The sequence below is a fragment of the Aedes albopictus genome, chromosome 1, assembly GCF_035046485.1.
Source record: "Aedes albopictus strain Foshan chromosome 1, AalbF5, whole genome shotgun sequence".
NCBI classification, from domain to species: Eukaryota; Metazoa; Arthropoda; class Insecta; order Diptera; family Culicidae; genus Aedes; species Aedes albopictus.
This window is the reverse complement of record NC_085136.1, coordinates 63,050,910-63,067,867: the sequence shown is the minus strand read 5'-3', so window position 1 is coordinate 63,067,867 and position 16,958 is coordinate 63,050,910. Positions and strand designations below refer to the sequence as shown.

General features: G+C 43.6%; 1 protein-coding gene across 1 annotated transcript in view; it reads left to right on the top strand.

The window, feature by feature from the left end:
- LOC134284970 (coactosin-like protein) overlaps positions 1 to 9,215 on the top strand; it is a 64,733-nt gene extending 55,518 nt beyond the window's left edge. The window contains exons 2-3 of the mRNA XM_062844655.1: positions 7,694 to 8,017; positions 8,131 to 9,215. Coding sequence (XP_062700639.1) covers positions 7,694 to 8,017; positions 8,131 to 8,247 — 441 coding nt within the window. The 3' untranslated portion in view covers positions 8,248 to 9,215. The remainder of the gene's footprint in view (positions 1 to 7,693; positions 8,018 to 8,130) is intronic.
- Positions 9,216 to 16,958: the final 7,743 nt, after the last annotated feature.

Here is a 16,958-nt window from a genome sequence, read left to right as displayed (position 1 = left end):
GTGTGTTCAACTAACCTAACGGTTTCGATGATGGTTGGAATTCTTCGCCAATTTCTGCTCCGTTTTTTCTTCTCTGCCGCTTACCGTAAGCGCCCAGCGGCGTCATCTTCCTCTCGTCTCCGTCGCGTTTATGTTTCTACAACTGTTCGGGTAATCTTCCCCGGAGATCTCCGCCGTCCACGTGGTGTGGTTTCAGATCGTTTTGCATACATACTCTGGAAGGTTATGTGCCTTACAGTTGTCGCACAGGAGGTTATGGGCCCTCACTAAGTAGGCGTTGGAACAACCGCAAGCACGTGATCACAGGGACCGCACACCTCGCGGTGGGCGGCCCTATTTGTTCAAATAAAACTGTCTCAAATTGATCGCTTGGTCCGCCGAACAAAACCGCACACTGAAACCGAAGCCGCTGAAGCCGCTGCGTGCGAAAAATATTATTTTCATTACGGCCGCCGCTCGCTAATGGTCACCACCGCCTGAGCGCCTACTTATCCGTTCAATGGAGTGGAAATTGCGGTTTAAGTTAGCCGGCCTAAGCGAAATGAAAGTTAAGGCGCCACTTTTCACTTTCGTAACCATCACGGAAGAATTTTCCTCGAATGACCGAGCGCTGCGCACAACGCGCAGAGTAGAGTAGGCGGGACGGGAGTCCGGTCGCGCTGAAGAATCGCGTGCCTCCGACGCACACTTGGATGATTCTATGCGGCGGCGAGCAAGCGCCCACGAACCGCCGCCGCCGATGATCGACGGCGGGTGGCAATTGTGCAATATTATGGTGCGCGGATTACGCTGCCAGGTTTTGCATGAAAACGTTTGCTTTCGATGGACGTCACTCGGTTGTGACCGTTTCGCGCATAAGTCGTTCCACCATACTGACCCACTTAAAAGAGTTATCGGGAAGAGGCGATCCAGTGCTTTACTGATGCTAATCATAGTAGGCGGAAATCGAAACTGACTTGCGTAATCGGTAAAAGCGGTAAAAACGACACAAAATGACAAACTGCAAAATTGAGATACATTCAGTTGGGCTTTTTTGTTTATCAGGACGCATTTCAGCTGGGAGTCGTTGAACCCTTGATCTTCGCCATCAAGACGCGGTAAGCTTGGCCGCACTAGTAGATACAGCTTCTTGTAACAATTGTTCTTGCTCAGAGCAATCTCCCGTTTGAAAGCGGTACTGACGTTCCTCCTTAATTGACTCAGATCTAGCTCTTCGAACAGCACGAAGGCAGCACGGAGGATGCTGAACCTTTCAATACACCAGACGCCGGAAGCTCCTCGACTTGCTCTCACTACTGCTTCCGTTAGCTGCTCAGCATTCAGACATGGAAGCGTCGCTGTTTACTTGAAGTACCTCCTCAAAGAGGTCCTTATCGAGTTCGTTCGTCTTCCACTTCCGTTCACAAGTCTTCCGATCATGTGATGCAGAGAAAATTCGACGACCGATACTGTAAATGTTTGGTACTCCTCGCTTACTCTCCAGTTCATGTACCTCAATGCCCTGAAGCATCTTTCCGTCTGTTTTGCAACTCACGCAGTGACAGAGTGTATATCGACCTTCCGACTTACCGGTCTTCATCAACTGGTCAGCAGCATCCACCGGACGACGAATCGCCGTTGTCTGGAACTTCGCTTCCAAGGAACTTCGCGTTGATTTCCCGTTAATCCAAACACCTTTAAAAGTGCGCAGTGTTTTCAACACGTTCACTCCCAGCTCCTTAAGCTTCGGGATCTCCTTCACCTTCCCGAGAAGCGCTGCGTACGTTGTTTTGTCGCTCGCTTTGACGAAAAGGGCATCATCTCCCTAGGAGGCCGACGTTCAATTCCATTCTCTTTTCCTTATCTTCCTTTCCTTATGATCCACCTCTGCTATTAGTGTATCCCTGCCTCTTTTCTCCGACCGAGTGCTCCGTTGACTCTCGGCGGCTTTAAGATTACAACCGTTGCTCGTTTCAAAGCCTTTCTGCTGTTTCTACGTTACACAGCTAAAACGGTTGACTTGATGCTCGTCACCACGTACTTTATGCTTCAAGTGCACATTGTACTGCTTCTCAAGTTCGGCGTGAAGGCAACATGCCGTAGCCTCGTCTCTCTTCGATCTCGCTGTGGTTCACTCTCCAGTCCGACGTCTATTCGTCAGCTGCTACCGCTGTTGCTCCCCTGGATCTCATATTCCTGCTCATGTTGTGCATTTTCAATGTGCTCGTACATCACGCTTCGCTACCTTTTCCATCTGCTGTTTGAAGTTGCTGAGGCGGAGCGTTCGCTCTGGGCCGCTATCACCACTCGTCGACAACTATGTGATCCTATGCGATCATCTTTGCAGGAATCTTCAATTAAGCCTACTTCCACCACTTATACGGTGGCGAGTATTGAACGTACCTGGAGGCCTGTCAAGGTTTCAACGGGACGAAGGCAGACGTCAAACCTATTGTTAGCCTGCTCTCCGTTTCAAGTCGGTACCACTCTTCCTTCCCGGATAAAAAATTACCATTCATAACATGGTAAATATTATTAACATATGACTGGTTTTATTGTTCACAATAAAACACATAGTAGATATATTGTTACTTTTTACAATAGAAATCAAACCCATATAGTTCGTACAATAAGTGAACATTAGCTTTATTTGTGACTAATTGATTCGATTGTTTTTCAATAGTTCTATAATAATTTAAAGTTACTATCAGTAAAAATTAATTTAAGTTGTTTTTAAATAGTTGCAAAAGTACCTGCAAAGTTCTCATGGACTTCTTATTAAAAAAGAGTTTATTTGTCAATTACACTTAAAAACAATTCGTAACAAATAAATAACAATAAATATTATTGTTGCTTGAATCATGTTTGTATAATCAAATATAAAATCACATATTTTTTATAGTTTTCGTTTTAAATTTGAATACAATAGATGTTTCGCTTAAGCTTCAACGACTGACAGACGTCAAGCCGTGTTGGCAGAGGAAGCTCTCAATGAATAACTGAGGAAGTATTTATAGAAAACTAGCTGAAAATCAGGTTTTAGCCAAGTGAGGATGTTACGACAAGAAAAAGATGAACAATGATTTTTCTAATGTTTTCCAATAAATTAAAGGAATCTAGTAAATAGTAAACTATCATTGATAACAATACAAATACAATTAGTTTAATGGGGTCAATTGAACCGATGCTAAAATAAACATGCAATAATATTTGTTGTTATGTAAACAGATTTCGCCTTTGAAAAACCAGAGAATTCATATTTCTCGCTAACATTTTTCCCCAGCATTTACAGATACTAATGGCCACATGAATTGTGAACGATTTATGGTATGGATCATACGACCTGAGGTCTGACTTGTGATATTTGGCAGTTATTTGAAAAGATTGAAGATAGATCTTATCAACAGCTGCCAAGCAATACATACCAGACAGACATCAGAGTGTTTGATTCTTATCCTAAAATGTGCATATCATTCTGGCGGCCGTTAGTGCTCGTAAATGCTGGATATAAATGTTAGCGGAAAATATAAATTCTATGGATTTTCAAAAGCGGAAACTGCTTACAAACATCAACAAATATTATTGTATTTTTATTGTAACAACGGTTCATTTGACGCCATTCAATTAATTGTATTTGTATTGTAAGAACAATGACAAAACATTAAGATATATTGTTTTCTTTTGAAAATTGCCCTAAAATGTCTCATAAAAACACAATACATTCTATTGTTTTTCGCGAAAAAGTGTATGAAAATTTTCTCAAAATTTTATGGTTAAGATACATAACGACCACCATTTTTTATTGTAAAAGTGCCATTTACCATTCGCCGAATGGTATAGAACAATAGGGGTGATGGTGAGTGTGCTGTGTAAATTACAATACGTTTAATGGTGAATATTTTTCGAAACAATGGTGTTGTAACAATAAAATTTGTCGTATTTTTATGATATTTTTTATCAGGGTTACTCGAGGAACAGAACAGCATGAATGTCGTCCCATCGTCGCCTTCCGATGCATATTCCGTTTTCCGTTGGCGTAAGCCTTAGTCAGTATGTCATCGATTCTGACCTGGCGGTTGGCACTCCACTCACAAGTTTTCGGGCTAGGGTGCTTTAAGCAACACAGATTCGCTTTGACAGAGTAGCTTACGGATATTTGTACCTTTTTATAGGAGTTCAACAGCGTCCGCTAACTGTCAATCTTCACGGCATCTTAAACAAGTTCCCTAGTCCGCAACTCGCAGAAGGTCCGGATGAACGAGTCGTTAGACTCATGAACTGCTGTAGTGCACCCGCCTGTAGTGGCCGCCGCAGCTCATTGTTCGGACTTGGGCCGAGCCGTGCACAGATCCCCAATACGGCATCATACGCCACGTTCCACAGTACCGAATTCAGGATTGATCCTTGGGGTACTCCCGCGGTGATGTTTGTAGCTCATCTCTTCTTTCTCTGTGTCATAGAGGAGCACACTGTTCTGGAAGTAATTATAAAAGTAAGGATCCTTGATTCCTAGGAGACGTATGGCGCTCTTGCTGGAGGCCCAGCTGGCACTGTTAAACGCATTCTTCATACGTCTAGCGCGACAACCGCGCAGTAGCGGATTCCCCTTGGCTTTTTTTGGAGTGTTATATCGGCTCTTTTGGTCACTGAGTTGATAGCGTCCAGCGTAGATTGTCCTTTCCGGGAGCTAAACTGGTTTTCCGAGAGCCCAGACCACAGTCATCGGACCACTTGTACCGCAGATCATCAGTTCCTCGTTTGTCACTAGACCAAACGGGTCTTGGCGTGTTTGGGCGTAATGATTGATAGACCATGGTCGTGCAACATCTCAGGGACGAGTTCCGGGGGTATCGATAAACCATTCATCCTTTCGTCTTGGCCATCTCTAACCTGTAGGGATCACACAAGAAATACTTGTTGGCTGACTGGCAGAGATTATAGAAGCACGTCCGCGTCCAAACCTCTTTATTCAGTGCCAGTTTAGCAGCCCTTTAAGCATCACTTCGCTTCGTTCTACCCTCATTGGTACGAGCCCTTTGCATCGTTCTCCTAGCTGTTAGGCAGGATGCGTGGAACCCCGTTATTTCCTGGCATCAGTACACTGTGGGCGCCGGTCTTGGCATTAAAGCGTCACACGCGCGACTTAGGTTTCCAACTAGCACTAGATTGTCGCTAGACAGATCGTCGGTGTTACCTTCCATGAGCAATCGCTCCACAAAGGCCAGCTTGTAGAAGCACGAGGTCAGCCATCCACGATGACTGTCGATGACCTCCAGCTGTGACCGGCTGTACCCATCATCGACCTTCCAGTCTGAGTAAGGATTTAGACCTGGACTCCAAAAGGTCACATCGACGATAGACTATTCACTCTGTTCCTACTATAGCTAACGGTCGCAAGATTCACGTTCGGCCTGACCACAGATTCGAGCAGAGCGCAGCTTCTTGTGTTGCTAAAACGACTGCCTCATTAGACCATGAAGGCGTTAAGTCTCCATCGATTACCACGGTACTCAATGCCACCAGTGCGCTAGATAGCGAATCCAGCATGGACGAGAACTGAGCTACCGGACACCTGGGTGAGACATAGTAACTGCAGTAGTACACCCGATTAATCTTCGCTATTGCGAAGCCCGCGTTTGATGTGGAGAGAAGGTTTTCTTAAATATGCAAACCGACCTGTTGTACAGATCGCCGCTAGCTTCGCCTTATTCGCCATTCGATTCCCGTTGTCGGTGGGAATGCGATATCGTCGTACCCGCGTCGTACCCGGGAAGCTTCGGTTCCATTTACTATTTTGGACACGTCAACTCCTAGGATAGGATACGACAACTAGTCAGCCCAAAAGAGACCAATTTGGGGACCAATAATCTTAGCAACGCGGAAAAACAAGACAGCAAGCTGTGAAATTAGACAGAGAAGTTGCAGGTGTCACATCCTATCCTAGGTCAACTCTTATTTGCTGAATTCCTCTTCTCAACTCGATTCCCCGTACTTGCTCCGCTTCGATTTTTGTAACCTCCCTGATTGTTTTTCGTGTTCTTCCGTTTGTTATTGACGTCGCTGTCATCCGCACTGCAAAACTCGACCAAATGTCACTCTAATATTCATTTACATGACTCTACAATGCCCATCAGTTGCACTCCTTGGCAATGTATCATTCCTCTCCGCACTTTCGGCAGAGTTTGCTACTGGGAGCTTAACCATGGCGATCTGCGTGACTGCCGGGCCTTTTTGCACTTAGTGCATCTACCTCGCCCTGTTTCGTGGCGGCGGTGATCTCATCTAGGTTTTTACACTGAAGAGTAGCCTCCACCATCTGGGCTGCTCACCCAGGACCTCTTGGGCTACCGCCTTGTAGGAAGTGTATTTAGGCGCCACCTCCTTCTTCAGCATCAGCATCTCTTAGTCTCTCCTACCCTGGTACGCAGGATACTTGATACATCCGCGCCCAGCGCTTCGGCCTTGAAGACCAGCGCATCATACCCGCGTGATCGAGGGAATCTGCTTCTGGTCCGGTAGGTTCCTGATCTTCGGTGGTAGATTGACCCCTTGGTGCTTGATTTCCTTGCCGCTTGCGCGCTTTGTAATCCGCTCAAGTGCCTGGTTACTAGTGATGCCCTTCCCGTTCATCTTAGACGGTCCGCCGTCCTCTGCCAGCCGCTTCAGAAGCGCCCAGAATCTGGGCTCCTGCGGATCGCGCATCTTCAATAGGTTTCGGCCATACAGCTCGATCCTGCCCTTTTCACATACGGGTCCGCCGAAATGCGTCACTGTCGAACTCCCATCAACGAAGAATCTCACTCCTCCTGCGCGCTTCGCTTCTCGACCAAAAGGTCATTCATACTCCTTCTTGGCCATAGCCACCGACTTCCGGAACTTCAGCAGGCTCTGCTGAAGTTCATCGAGTTGCTCAGCGATTACCATCATCTTAGGTACCCCAGTCCTATGGCGATTCAGCTCCCTCGTGTCAAGAAATCTGTGCCACTTACCTGCACTTCCTTTGCTGGCGCTGTTCTGCCTACGTGCACCTTCCTTTGGCTGGTCGTTGCAGGGTACTCCAGCCTCCGTACTCATCGCTCACAGTGGTGTTCTCGCCGGGCAGCGGGTTTACCGTCGCGTCCACTACCTCTCCACTCACGTTCTCTTTGGAACTGCAAATGAAGTAGTCGGCAGTGATCCAATTGGTTATCTATGCAAGCAGGGAGGCCAACCGAGAGTTGGCGCAGGCCCTTATGAGGACTGAACTCAGAACCGGATCAACGTTAGTCAGGAGTGTACATCTGAACCTACTTCCACCTAGTTAGTTGCCTTTGAGCTGGATACAGGCCGAGAACAAACTTCAACCTTTTGGAGCTGGATCGTTTCGTCGCTGCTGCTGCAAGAACCTAGGAAATCTTGGAAAAACAGTTAATTTTGATTTCATACTCAAGTAGACAAAAATCTTGTAGGAATATTCCCTTCAGAAATCAACTCAAGGAGTTTTGTAAGAATTTTTTTTTAAGTGTTGATCATCTTCTAAACAAGAATAACGCGTGTTACGTCAGGGTGCTCCTGTCAATCGAACGGTATAAGAAATGATGATGCATTCGCTCGCCCTCTATAGACCTTGGAGTCTTTTAAATTTTTAAGAAGCATTCTCGAATAATTTTCAACCTTCTGCATCCCTTGCAAAATTATTCAACAACGTTCTTCCATTTCCTTTTCTTCTTTGCAGATGGCCCTGCCCACATCCCTCGACAAGGACGCCATCCGGGAAGCGTACGAGGACGTTCGATCGAACCTCACCGACAACGAGTGGGCGGTGTTCAAATTCGATGGGCTCAAGATCGTCTGCTCGGATAAGGGCATCGGCTTCGACGAGTTCTGCGCCCAGTTCCACGACAACGAGCGAGCCTTCGGCTACATCCGGATACAGATGGGCGACGAGATGTCCAAGCGGAGCAAGTTCATGTTCGTCACCTGGATCGGACCGGAGGTGGGCGTGATGCAGCGGGCCAAGATGTCCACCGACAAGTCGATTATCAAGGATGTGATCAATGTAAGTCGAGTAAACAGTTCTCGTCAGATCTCGTCGGAACTTGTCCACGAACTCAGCTGTCTAGCTTCCTACACTGAACGAAATCATCACACTTTTTTACTTCAATCCCACAGAATTTCGCCGTCGAGCTGCAGGTGGAATCGAGCAACGACCTAGACCTCATGATGTTCAAAGAGCACCTGAACAAAGCCGGCGGAGCCAACTACGGTACCGGTGTTCGTGAACTGTAGAAAAACGCTTTAGGATTATCACCCTCCCAAAAACAAATCCTCAACCTATTCCCCCTATTCTTTCTTGTGACAATCTGCAACGAAATAATCACGTCCTCACACACCCACTAAAATGTAGTAGTTAAGAGAAAAAAACAACAGTTGCAGAACAACCATCGTCTTCCCCATCCCTCTTTCCTATAAAGTAAAACTTCCTATTTATATACTTCATTATGTTTAAACCAAAATTGTGATTTTGAACGAATTTTTGACACAAGGAAAATCATCTTTTGGAGGTTGTTTACACGCAGTCCCGTCATCATCCCCACTACTCCCTCTTGTTCACGATGACACCACACATATTATCAATGAGTATAAGCATCAAAAAACGAATATTGGAAACACATTGCAATATTATCATACTAATTGATCTAGTTATTAAGTGTACACGCAAGAAACAAACAAACAAATAAAAAGAACTCCTATTGGATCGCAAGTTCGCTGCCGCAATTCCATCGAAACCTCAAAGCTGCGGCGTGCGTGATTGACGAATAACGAATGGCTTCAAAGCAAACAAACAAGCAGGATATATCAAACATCCCATTTGTTGTTTGACAAACCGATCAAATCGCAGATTTCTTTTTTGAAACCAACCCTATTTTTTACGCAAGTGTATAGAAGAACAACGACAACGATGATGCATGAGAGAAACAGACAGATGCACCACGTGTGCGTGTGTGCATCTCTCTCCATCTCTCTCTCTCGCGCCGGTGTATGTGTGTGCCTGACGACAATGCGATGATGGAATGGAATCATCCATCTTTTTTTGATACGACGACGATGACGATTGTGTAATTATGACAAAAGGGCGCCGTTACACACACACGTACACCACATAACCTTAGTAGCAAGCAAGCAGGCAAACAAGCGCGTCGTGTAATTTTGAGACGGAATAAATATATGTAGACGGAAGAATTTCCGGAAAATTATGTTGTTGTCGATTACAATGTCGCTGAAGCATTCCGAAAAACATTTCCCTTAAATGTTTATGTTTGTAAACCCCAAATTTGTACTACCTTTACTTCGATTTTACACCCCTTGAATTGGGCATCCCTAGACGGGCCTCCGAGTGTTTTTCCCGCTTTTGGCAATATAACCAGGCTTTGCCGATTCCAAACCTCTGTGAAAACTCCCTCGACCAGGCGTTTTTGCATAGAAAATCTGGACGTCTCGGGAGCCTCTGCAATAACTATTTAAAGGGTGAGTCGATAATTATTGTGCCATTTTCAAACTAACGTAACTTTTCTCCTACTTCACCAAAATCAACCAAATTTTGCACAGTTTCTCCTCATAGTCTATTGTTTACATATAATGAATTGAGCAGTTATCAGTGAGATTTCGGTCGATATAGAATAAATTTAGTTAACAGTTCTAAAAATGATGTTGTACAAACACATGCTAAAATCTAAAAACATGGTATAGCGCCCTGGAACAAATAATGATTATACATTATCGGATCATCTTAATGTTCGTCATTAGGTTTCAGGAATGGTTGTCAGTGAAACATAAGCTTGGAGCTGGGTGAAAATCAGGCACGATGCGTATAAACAAACCAGAGAGCTTTAATTATTTGTTTCCAGTGGAGCCTGAACATGTCCTCATGGAGGGCGTTAATTGAAAATGTCGTTAATTTCATCAAAACACATCCTAAATTTGAACCTATACCAAAAAGTTGAAATACATACATATACTTAACTACTGCAAAAATTTGGTTTCATTTCGTTAACTGTAGACAATTTGCGAATCAGTTGAAGGTAGGGTGGCACAATAATTAACGACTCACCCTTTATAAGGCCAATTTCGGAACTCTGTTCGGAACTGGGGCCTTCCCGGATAAAAAAATACCATTCATTACATGGTAAATATTATTAACATATGACTGGTTTTATTGTTCACAATAAAACACATAGTTGATATTATACGAATCAAAATAAAATCTACTTTGGCGACTACTTTTACCCGCAGCTAAAGATACCCGCGAGATAGTCGCCTAAGGAAACAGACCTGTTTTCAAATTTTTCATCATAGCGCTCTTTGCTAATTCTTGAAAAATGGTCGCCACATGGTCGGGTTATGTGATGACTGCTGCGACAGCACGTGGTTTTTGCATTGCGATTGAATTTCCACCATCATTGAAGGCCTTGGAAAGTAGTCGCCATAATTGTCTTTTTCGTGCAATGTACAATATATTGTTACTTTTTACAATAGAAATCAAGCCCATATAGTTCGTACAATAAGTGAACATTAGCTTTATTAGTGACTAATTGATTCGATTGTTTCTCAATAGTTCTATAATAATTTAAAGTTACTATCAGTAAAAATAATTTAAGTTGTTTTTATATACCGTCTACCCCCGTTGGTTTGACCTCATCTAATCTGAACACTTTTTAATTTGACCCCCTCTAATCTGCACATCGTTCAAACTAAAAATGGTTCAAACTACGTCATTCTGCTCATGGAACGGAGTGAAACGGAACGCAAAATCAAAACAAAACAGCAAAAAGGGTTACCATCAGTGTGTTTTTCGATGCCTACAGGGTTACTAGAAGTTCAAATTAAAAAATTAACCCCGTTGGTTTGCATGAGGTGTCGTTCAAACCAACGGGGGTAGACGGTAGTTGCAAAAGTGCCTGCAAAGTTCTAATGGACTTTTTATTATCAATTACACTTAAAAACAATTCGTAACAAATAAATAACAATAAATATTATTGTTGCTTGGATCATGTTTGTATATAATCAAATACAAAATCACTTGACATATTTTTTTATAGTTTTCGTTTTAAATTTGAGTACAGTAGATGTTTCGGTTATCGAATGTTATTCGCTAAAACTTCAACGACTGACAGACGTCAAGCCGTGTTAGCAGAGGAAGCTCTCAATGAATAACTGAGGAAGTACTTATAGAAAACTAGCTGAAAAGCAGGTTTTAGCCAAGTGAGGACGTTACGACAAGAAAAAGATGAACAATGATTTTTCTAATGTTTTCCAATAAATTGAAGGAATCTAGTAAACAGTAAACTACCATTGATAACAATGCAAATACAATTTGTTTAATGGGGTCAATTGAACCGATGTTAAAATAAACATGCAATAATATTTGTTGTTATGTAAACAGATTTCGCCTTTGAAAAATCAAAGAATTCATATTTCTTGGTAACATTTTTCTTCAGCATTTACAGATACTAATGGCCACATGAATTGTGAACGATGTATGGTATGGATCATACGACCTGAGGTCTGACTTGTGATATTGTCGGGCCGCCACCAAACCGGACTTCGCACAATTAAGTCGCGACGCGACCCAACTCGCGACGTTTTTGAATCATGTTAAAAGTAGTGCGCATCCTTCCCGTTGTTGTCAGCAACACAGCGCACTGGATGCGAAACAGATGCGACACTTGTGGTCCAAGGAAATGGCAATTTTTGATTGAATGTCTGTCCTGATTCCAACCGGATAGACAATATTTGGTAGTTATTTGAAAAGATTGATGATAGATCTTATCAACAGCTGCCAAGCAACACATAACAGACAGACATTAGAGTATTTGACTCTTATCATAAAACGTGCATATCATTCTGGTGGCCGTTAGTGCTCGTAAATGCTAGATATAAATGTTAGCGGGAAATTCTAAATTCTATTTTCTAAAGCGAAAACTACTTACAAATAACAACAAATATTATTGTATTTTTATTGTAACAACGATTCATTTGACGCCATTCAATTAATTGTATTTGTATTGTAAGAACAATGAAAAAACATTAAGATATATTGTTTTCTTTTGAAAATTGCCCTAAAAATGTCTCATAAAAACACAATACATTCTATTGTTTTTCTCGAAAAAGTGTATGAAAATTTTCTCAAAATTTTATGGTTAAGATACATAACGACCACCATTTTTTATTGTAAAAGTGCCATTTACCATTCGCCGAATGGTATAGAACAATAGGGGTTATGGTGAGTGTGCTGTGCAAATTACAATATGTTTAATGGTGAATATTTTTCGAAAAAATGGTGTTGTAACAATAAAATTTATCGTATTTTTCTGATATTTTTTATCAGGGTTACCTACGCTAAGGGATTTAGCTATCCCCGCAAGCTTCACATCGGTGACCCTCTCCCCATCTCCAGCTTCAGTCCTCAACTATCCAACGAAAGGAGGCCAAGGACTAGGATCATGAAGTGGATATAGCCTCTCGATGATCCCTTTAAACATCCCTGGAGAATGCTCTGTAGGAGCCATCACGATGCTGTAGACATCATCCCTCGGATTCGCATTGGCACTTTGAGAGAGACCGTCAAAACAGACCTTTTTGCTTGCTCTTATCTCGGTCTTCAGCGCGACTTTAGTAGTGGTGAACACAATCCGCCGTTCATTTCGCTCTTTCTCAGTCCATGGTCGCTGCATCCGCCTCCCGGCCCGAAGGTAGGCGAGGCGCAGCAGGTTCGAAATCGCTTAAGTCCACCAGTAAGCCGGATCTCTCCCATTTATAGGGTTGACTTGCCTTGGCATGGTCGGATCGCACACACGCGAGAGCACCACTACCAGTTTGTCTTCGCTTAAACCGAGTAGGTATCACTCACGGCGGAGCGCCTCCCTAAATATCCCTTCGTCGAAGTATAATGTCCTCCACCTTCAAGGGCTTGACCTTGGCCTAGTCGCTTCTTGCTCTAACCGCTGCCTGCTGTTGTTGTAGTCGATACTGTACAGCGAACCGCCAGGTGATCGCTGTGAGTGTAGCTATCGTCTACCCTGAAGATCGAACTACTTGTTAGGCCAGAACTAGAAAATGTAACGTCGATAATAGACTCCTCTCCGTTCCGACTAAAGGTACTTTTGGTACCGACATTTGCCAGATCGACATCAGGCATTACCAGTGCCTCTAGCAGGATCTGACCCCGCTGGTTCGTAAAACGGCTTCCCCATTCCTCGGCCCAGGCATTGAAGTCACCTGCTATTACCACCGGCCTTCACCCTGTCAGCACGGTCGTCACACAGTCCAGGATCTGCGTGAACTGCTCGATTGACAATCGTGGAGGCGTATAGCAGCTACAGAATAAGACTCCGTTCACTTTGGCGACTACGAAGCCCTCTTATGTAGTAGACACCAACTCCTGGACGGGGAATTCCGAGCCCTTCCACAAACAATTTGCCGTAACCGGCGGATACTCGGCATGCGTCCGCTATGATGGCAATATGCGTTTTCCTCTCAGAAACTTCCTGACAAAGCAGCTGGTGAGCTGCGTCACAGTGGTTCAAGTCCAGCTGCTTTACCTGCACTGTGGTTTGTCAGCTACGACCCTTCTTAAGGCCGGACACCTTGGGCCTCCCGTCGTCGGGTGCTTGCTGTTCGCGGATTTCCCGGAATAAATCAAACACTTGGGTAGAATCGTGCAGCCTTGTGGCTTGTGTCCTGGTTTCTGACACCTTATGTAATCCTCCGGTGGCTCATGAAAGGTCAGTTGATATACTGACCAGCCCACCTTGAGCTACCCTACTTCAACGAACTTGTAAGCATCCGACACTGGTAGCTATACCAAGGTCACTTGTGTCCCTGCCGGGCCCTTCCGTAGCCAAACGGCCGCAGTGCCGTGACGAGCTCTTCCGCTTCAGTGACCTCGTCTAGGTTCTTCACCTTCAGAGTCGCCTCTGCTGTAAGAGCTCTCACCTCAACCCCGTCGCCAAGGACCTTTTCCGCTAGACTTTTGTAGGCGGCGCCCTTGCACTCCTTATCAGTTTAATACTGCACATCTACGAGTTTGGCGTCACTTCGCATCGCCGTCAAGACGTCCGAGTACTTAGACTGTTTGGACTTGATGAGAAGCGCGTCGCTCGTCTCGCGCTTGGCACCTAGCCTCCCATGGCTCCTGGGTCTGGTGTCTCTACGCTCCTTCAGATCAAGTTGTTATTCCTTCTTCCTCTTCCGCTCAACTGTAGTCCAAGGAGGGAGTCCTCGCACTGATCCACCCTACTTTGTGGTTTCTGAGGGCCTAACACCGGTAGCACACCTTGTTCCCATCCTTCCGGGACGGCCCAGCCTTTTCAAGCTTACCCTTCCCAGCTTTCCGGGACACCTGGCTGGGGTCCAACTTGCCGGCATTACTGGCGACTTTCGGTATTGGTATTCGCCTAGCCTTGCGGTCACCGCCAGACAGCTCCTCACCTGACGGCTGCCTTACCCGCTTCTGCGAGTGCTTACGACGAACAGTCGCATCCACCACACCTTTTGGACCAGCTGCGAAAGCGAAGGCCTTCGTCTGGGTAGACTTCGTAACCATTTCTTTCATAGGTTCCGCCTGTGCTGCAGTATTCACGAGTCTCACGTGTTCCTGCTTGGTATCGTCCATCGACTTACGAAGTCGCAACAGGGTCGTTTTCAGGTCCTTGCTTATGTTGGACTTCGTGGACGCAAAGTTGATGATCTTGCCAAGCTGCTGCTCAGCCATCTCTATCGCAGACAGCTCCTCTCGTTTTTGGTTGATGGCCCTCATCAACCACGCTCCGTCCACTATCTCCCCCGGCAGGAAAGCCGGGGAATGAATCGGAGCTGCGTGCGCAGCTTCTCATTCCTCACTTCTCCTTAACGGAGACGGTAGCCAACTCACTTCCTGCGAAGGGGTTAGCCTCGCCGTTACCGGCATCGCTAGATGTTTTATTTTGACTCATGTTGGATCCCACGAGTAAGCACGGGAAAGGTCCACTACCCAAGAGCCCTGCATTAACGCGGTAAGGCACGAAATACTGTGGGGGTGCCCAGGTACCCCACAGGCTCCGTTAACGATCGAGCATCTTTTTCATCCCCTCGACCACTCATTCCTCAGAACGGATCGCTTGACACCTTCAATTGAGGTTGGTAGCCAGCCTTATTCTTAGTCGGCAACCAACTACACGGCTAAGAACAGGACTGAAAAAGCTAATCTGATCATCTTTTTTTCCACAACGACATACTGGACCTCACCTGGGAGAAAGGAACGACGTAGGAACATTGGAGCACTCTTGAAAACGTCTACGCCAAGAACCCGAATAAAAAATACAGTAGAAAAACCGAACGTTGTATTGTAACAGTACTATTTAAAACCATATTTTTACAATAGACACTACTGTAAAAATAAAAAATACAAAAACAATAAAATGTAATGTAAACACCATACAGTAAATTGTAAATAAGATTTTTACAATATTCTATACGGGTGGTTAAGTATCGTAACAGTATAAAAAAATATTTTTCTCCATATATATTTTTTTGCAAAACCATACATTATATTGTAAATGAATTGTTATAAATACTGATACGTGGGTTTTAATAAAGCGTACATTGTATGGTACACATATGGTTTCAAACAATAAAATGTACCGTAAATATATTGTTTTAATTGTAGTTTCAGTACTGGTTATACATTAAATTAAATGGTTTTGGAATGGTTCTCTTTTGTTATGTTGTGTTGGTTTACATTACATAAACCATATAATGTTATATTATCTTGTCATTTTCCTCCTGTTAATGGCATCTCAGACTTACTAGCATTATGAGATACGCTTTGGGAATTCTCCAGAGCGTTTTGGATAACCCTTCATATATTGGATCGCCCACGTCCAAGTCTGAGTCGAGGTCTGAGTAGTCTCTGATTGCATTAACAGTTGAAGCTTAGGCTCCCATGCCCCACCAGCCAGATAACCGGGTTTTGAAAACTAAGCATTATTTGTGGCAACACTTTGAGCGGCATGATGGAACTATGCCGAGCGCGCTAAGTATTATTAGACCACTAATGTAGTTGCATGAAGTGGGTGACGTGGTACATAAGTATCATTACAGCGTGCTTAACCGTTATTGCAATATTGAGGCTCCAGTTTGACTAAAGTTCGAAATACACGGAAATACATAACAACTCATGAGAAAACTGTCAAGCTCGATTCAAGTATAAGTTAGGTTAAAAAGCGAACCCGCAGACGAACCTATATTAAAAGTCATTTCAGTGTTCAGTCCAGTCCATGTGTTCCCGAATAAAAATTTACATTAGCCTGACGTTAAATTTCGATGTATACATCAACATCAAGGTTTGATGTACTTCTGATGTTGAACATTAGAAAACATTACGATTCAGATGTGTTTATGCAAGGTAACATAATGTATACATCAGGAAATCAAACGTTTTTCTGATGTCAAGCAAATAATCCGAAACATCAAAATCTGACGTTTTCAAATGTTTTTTGATGTGCAAAAAACATAAAACTCTAACGATTTTCTTTTGTATGTTGATGTAAAATAACAATAGATTTGGACGTTTTCAGATGTTTCATGATGTGCAAAAACATTAGATTCAAACGTTTTGTTATGTATGTAGATGTAAAAAACATTAGAATTATACGTTATATTGATGCAAATTGAGACATCGGATTTAGATGTTTTCAGATGTTTTATGGTGTGCAAATACATTAGATTCAAACGTATTTCTGATGTATGTTGATGTAAAAAACATCAGATTCAGACGTTTCCTGATGTATGTTGACGTCAATTCTGACATTTGTTTTAGACGTTTTTAGATGTTTTATTATGTGTAAATACATTAGATTCAAACGTATTTCTGATGTATGTTGATGTAAAAAACATCAGATTCAGACGTTTCCTGATGTATGTTGACGTCAATTCTGACATTAATTTAAAATGTTTTTAAA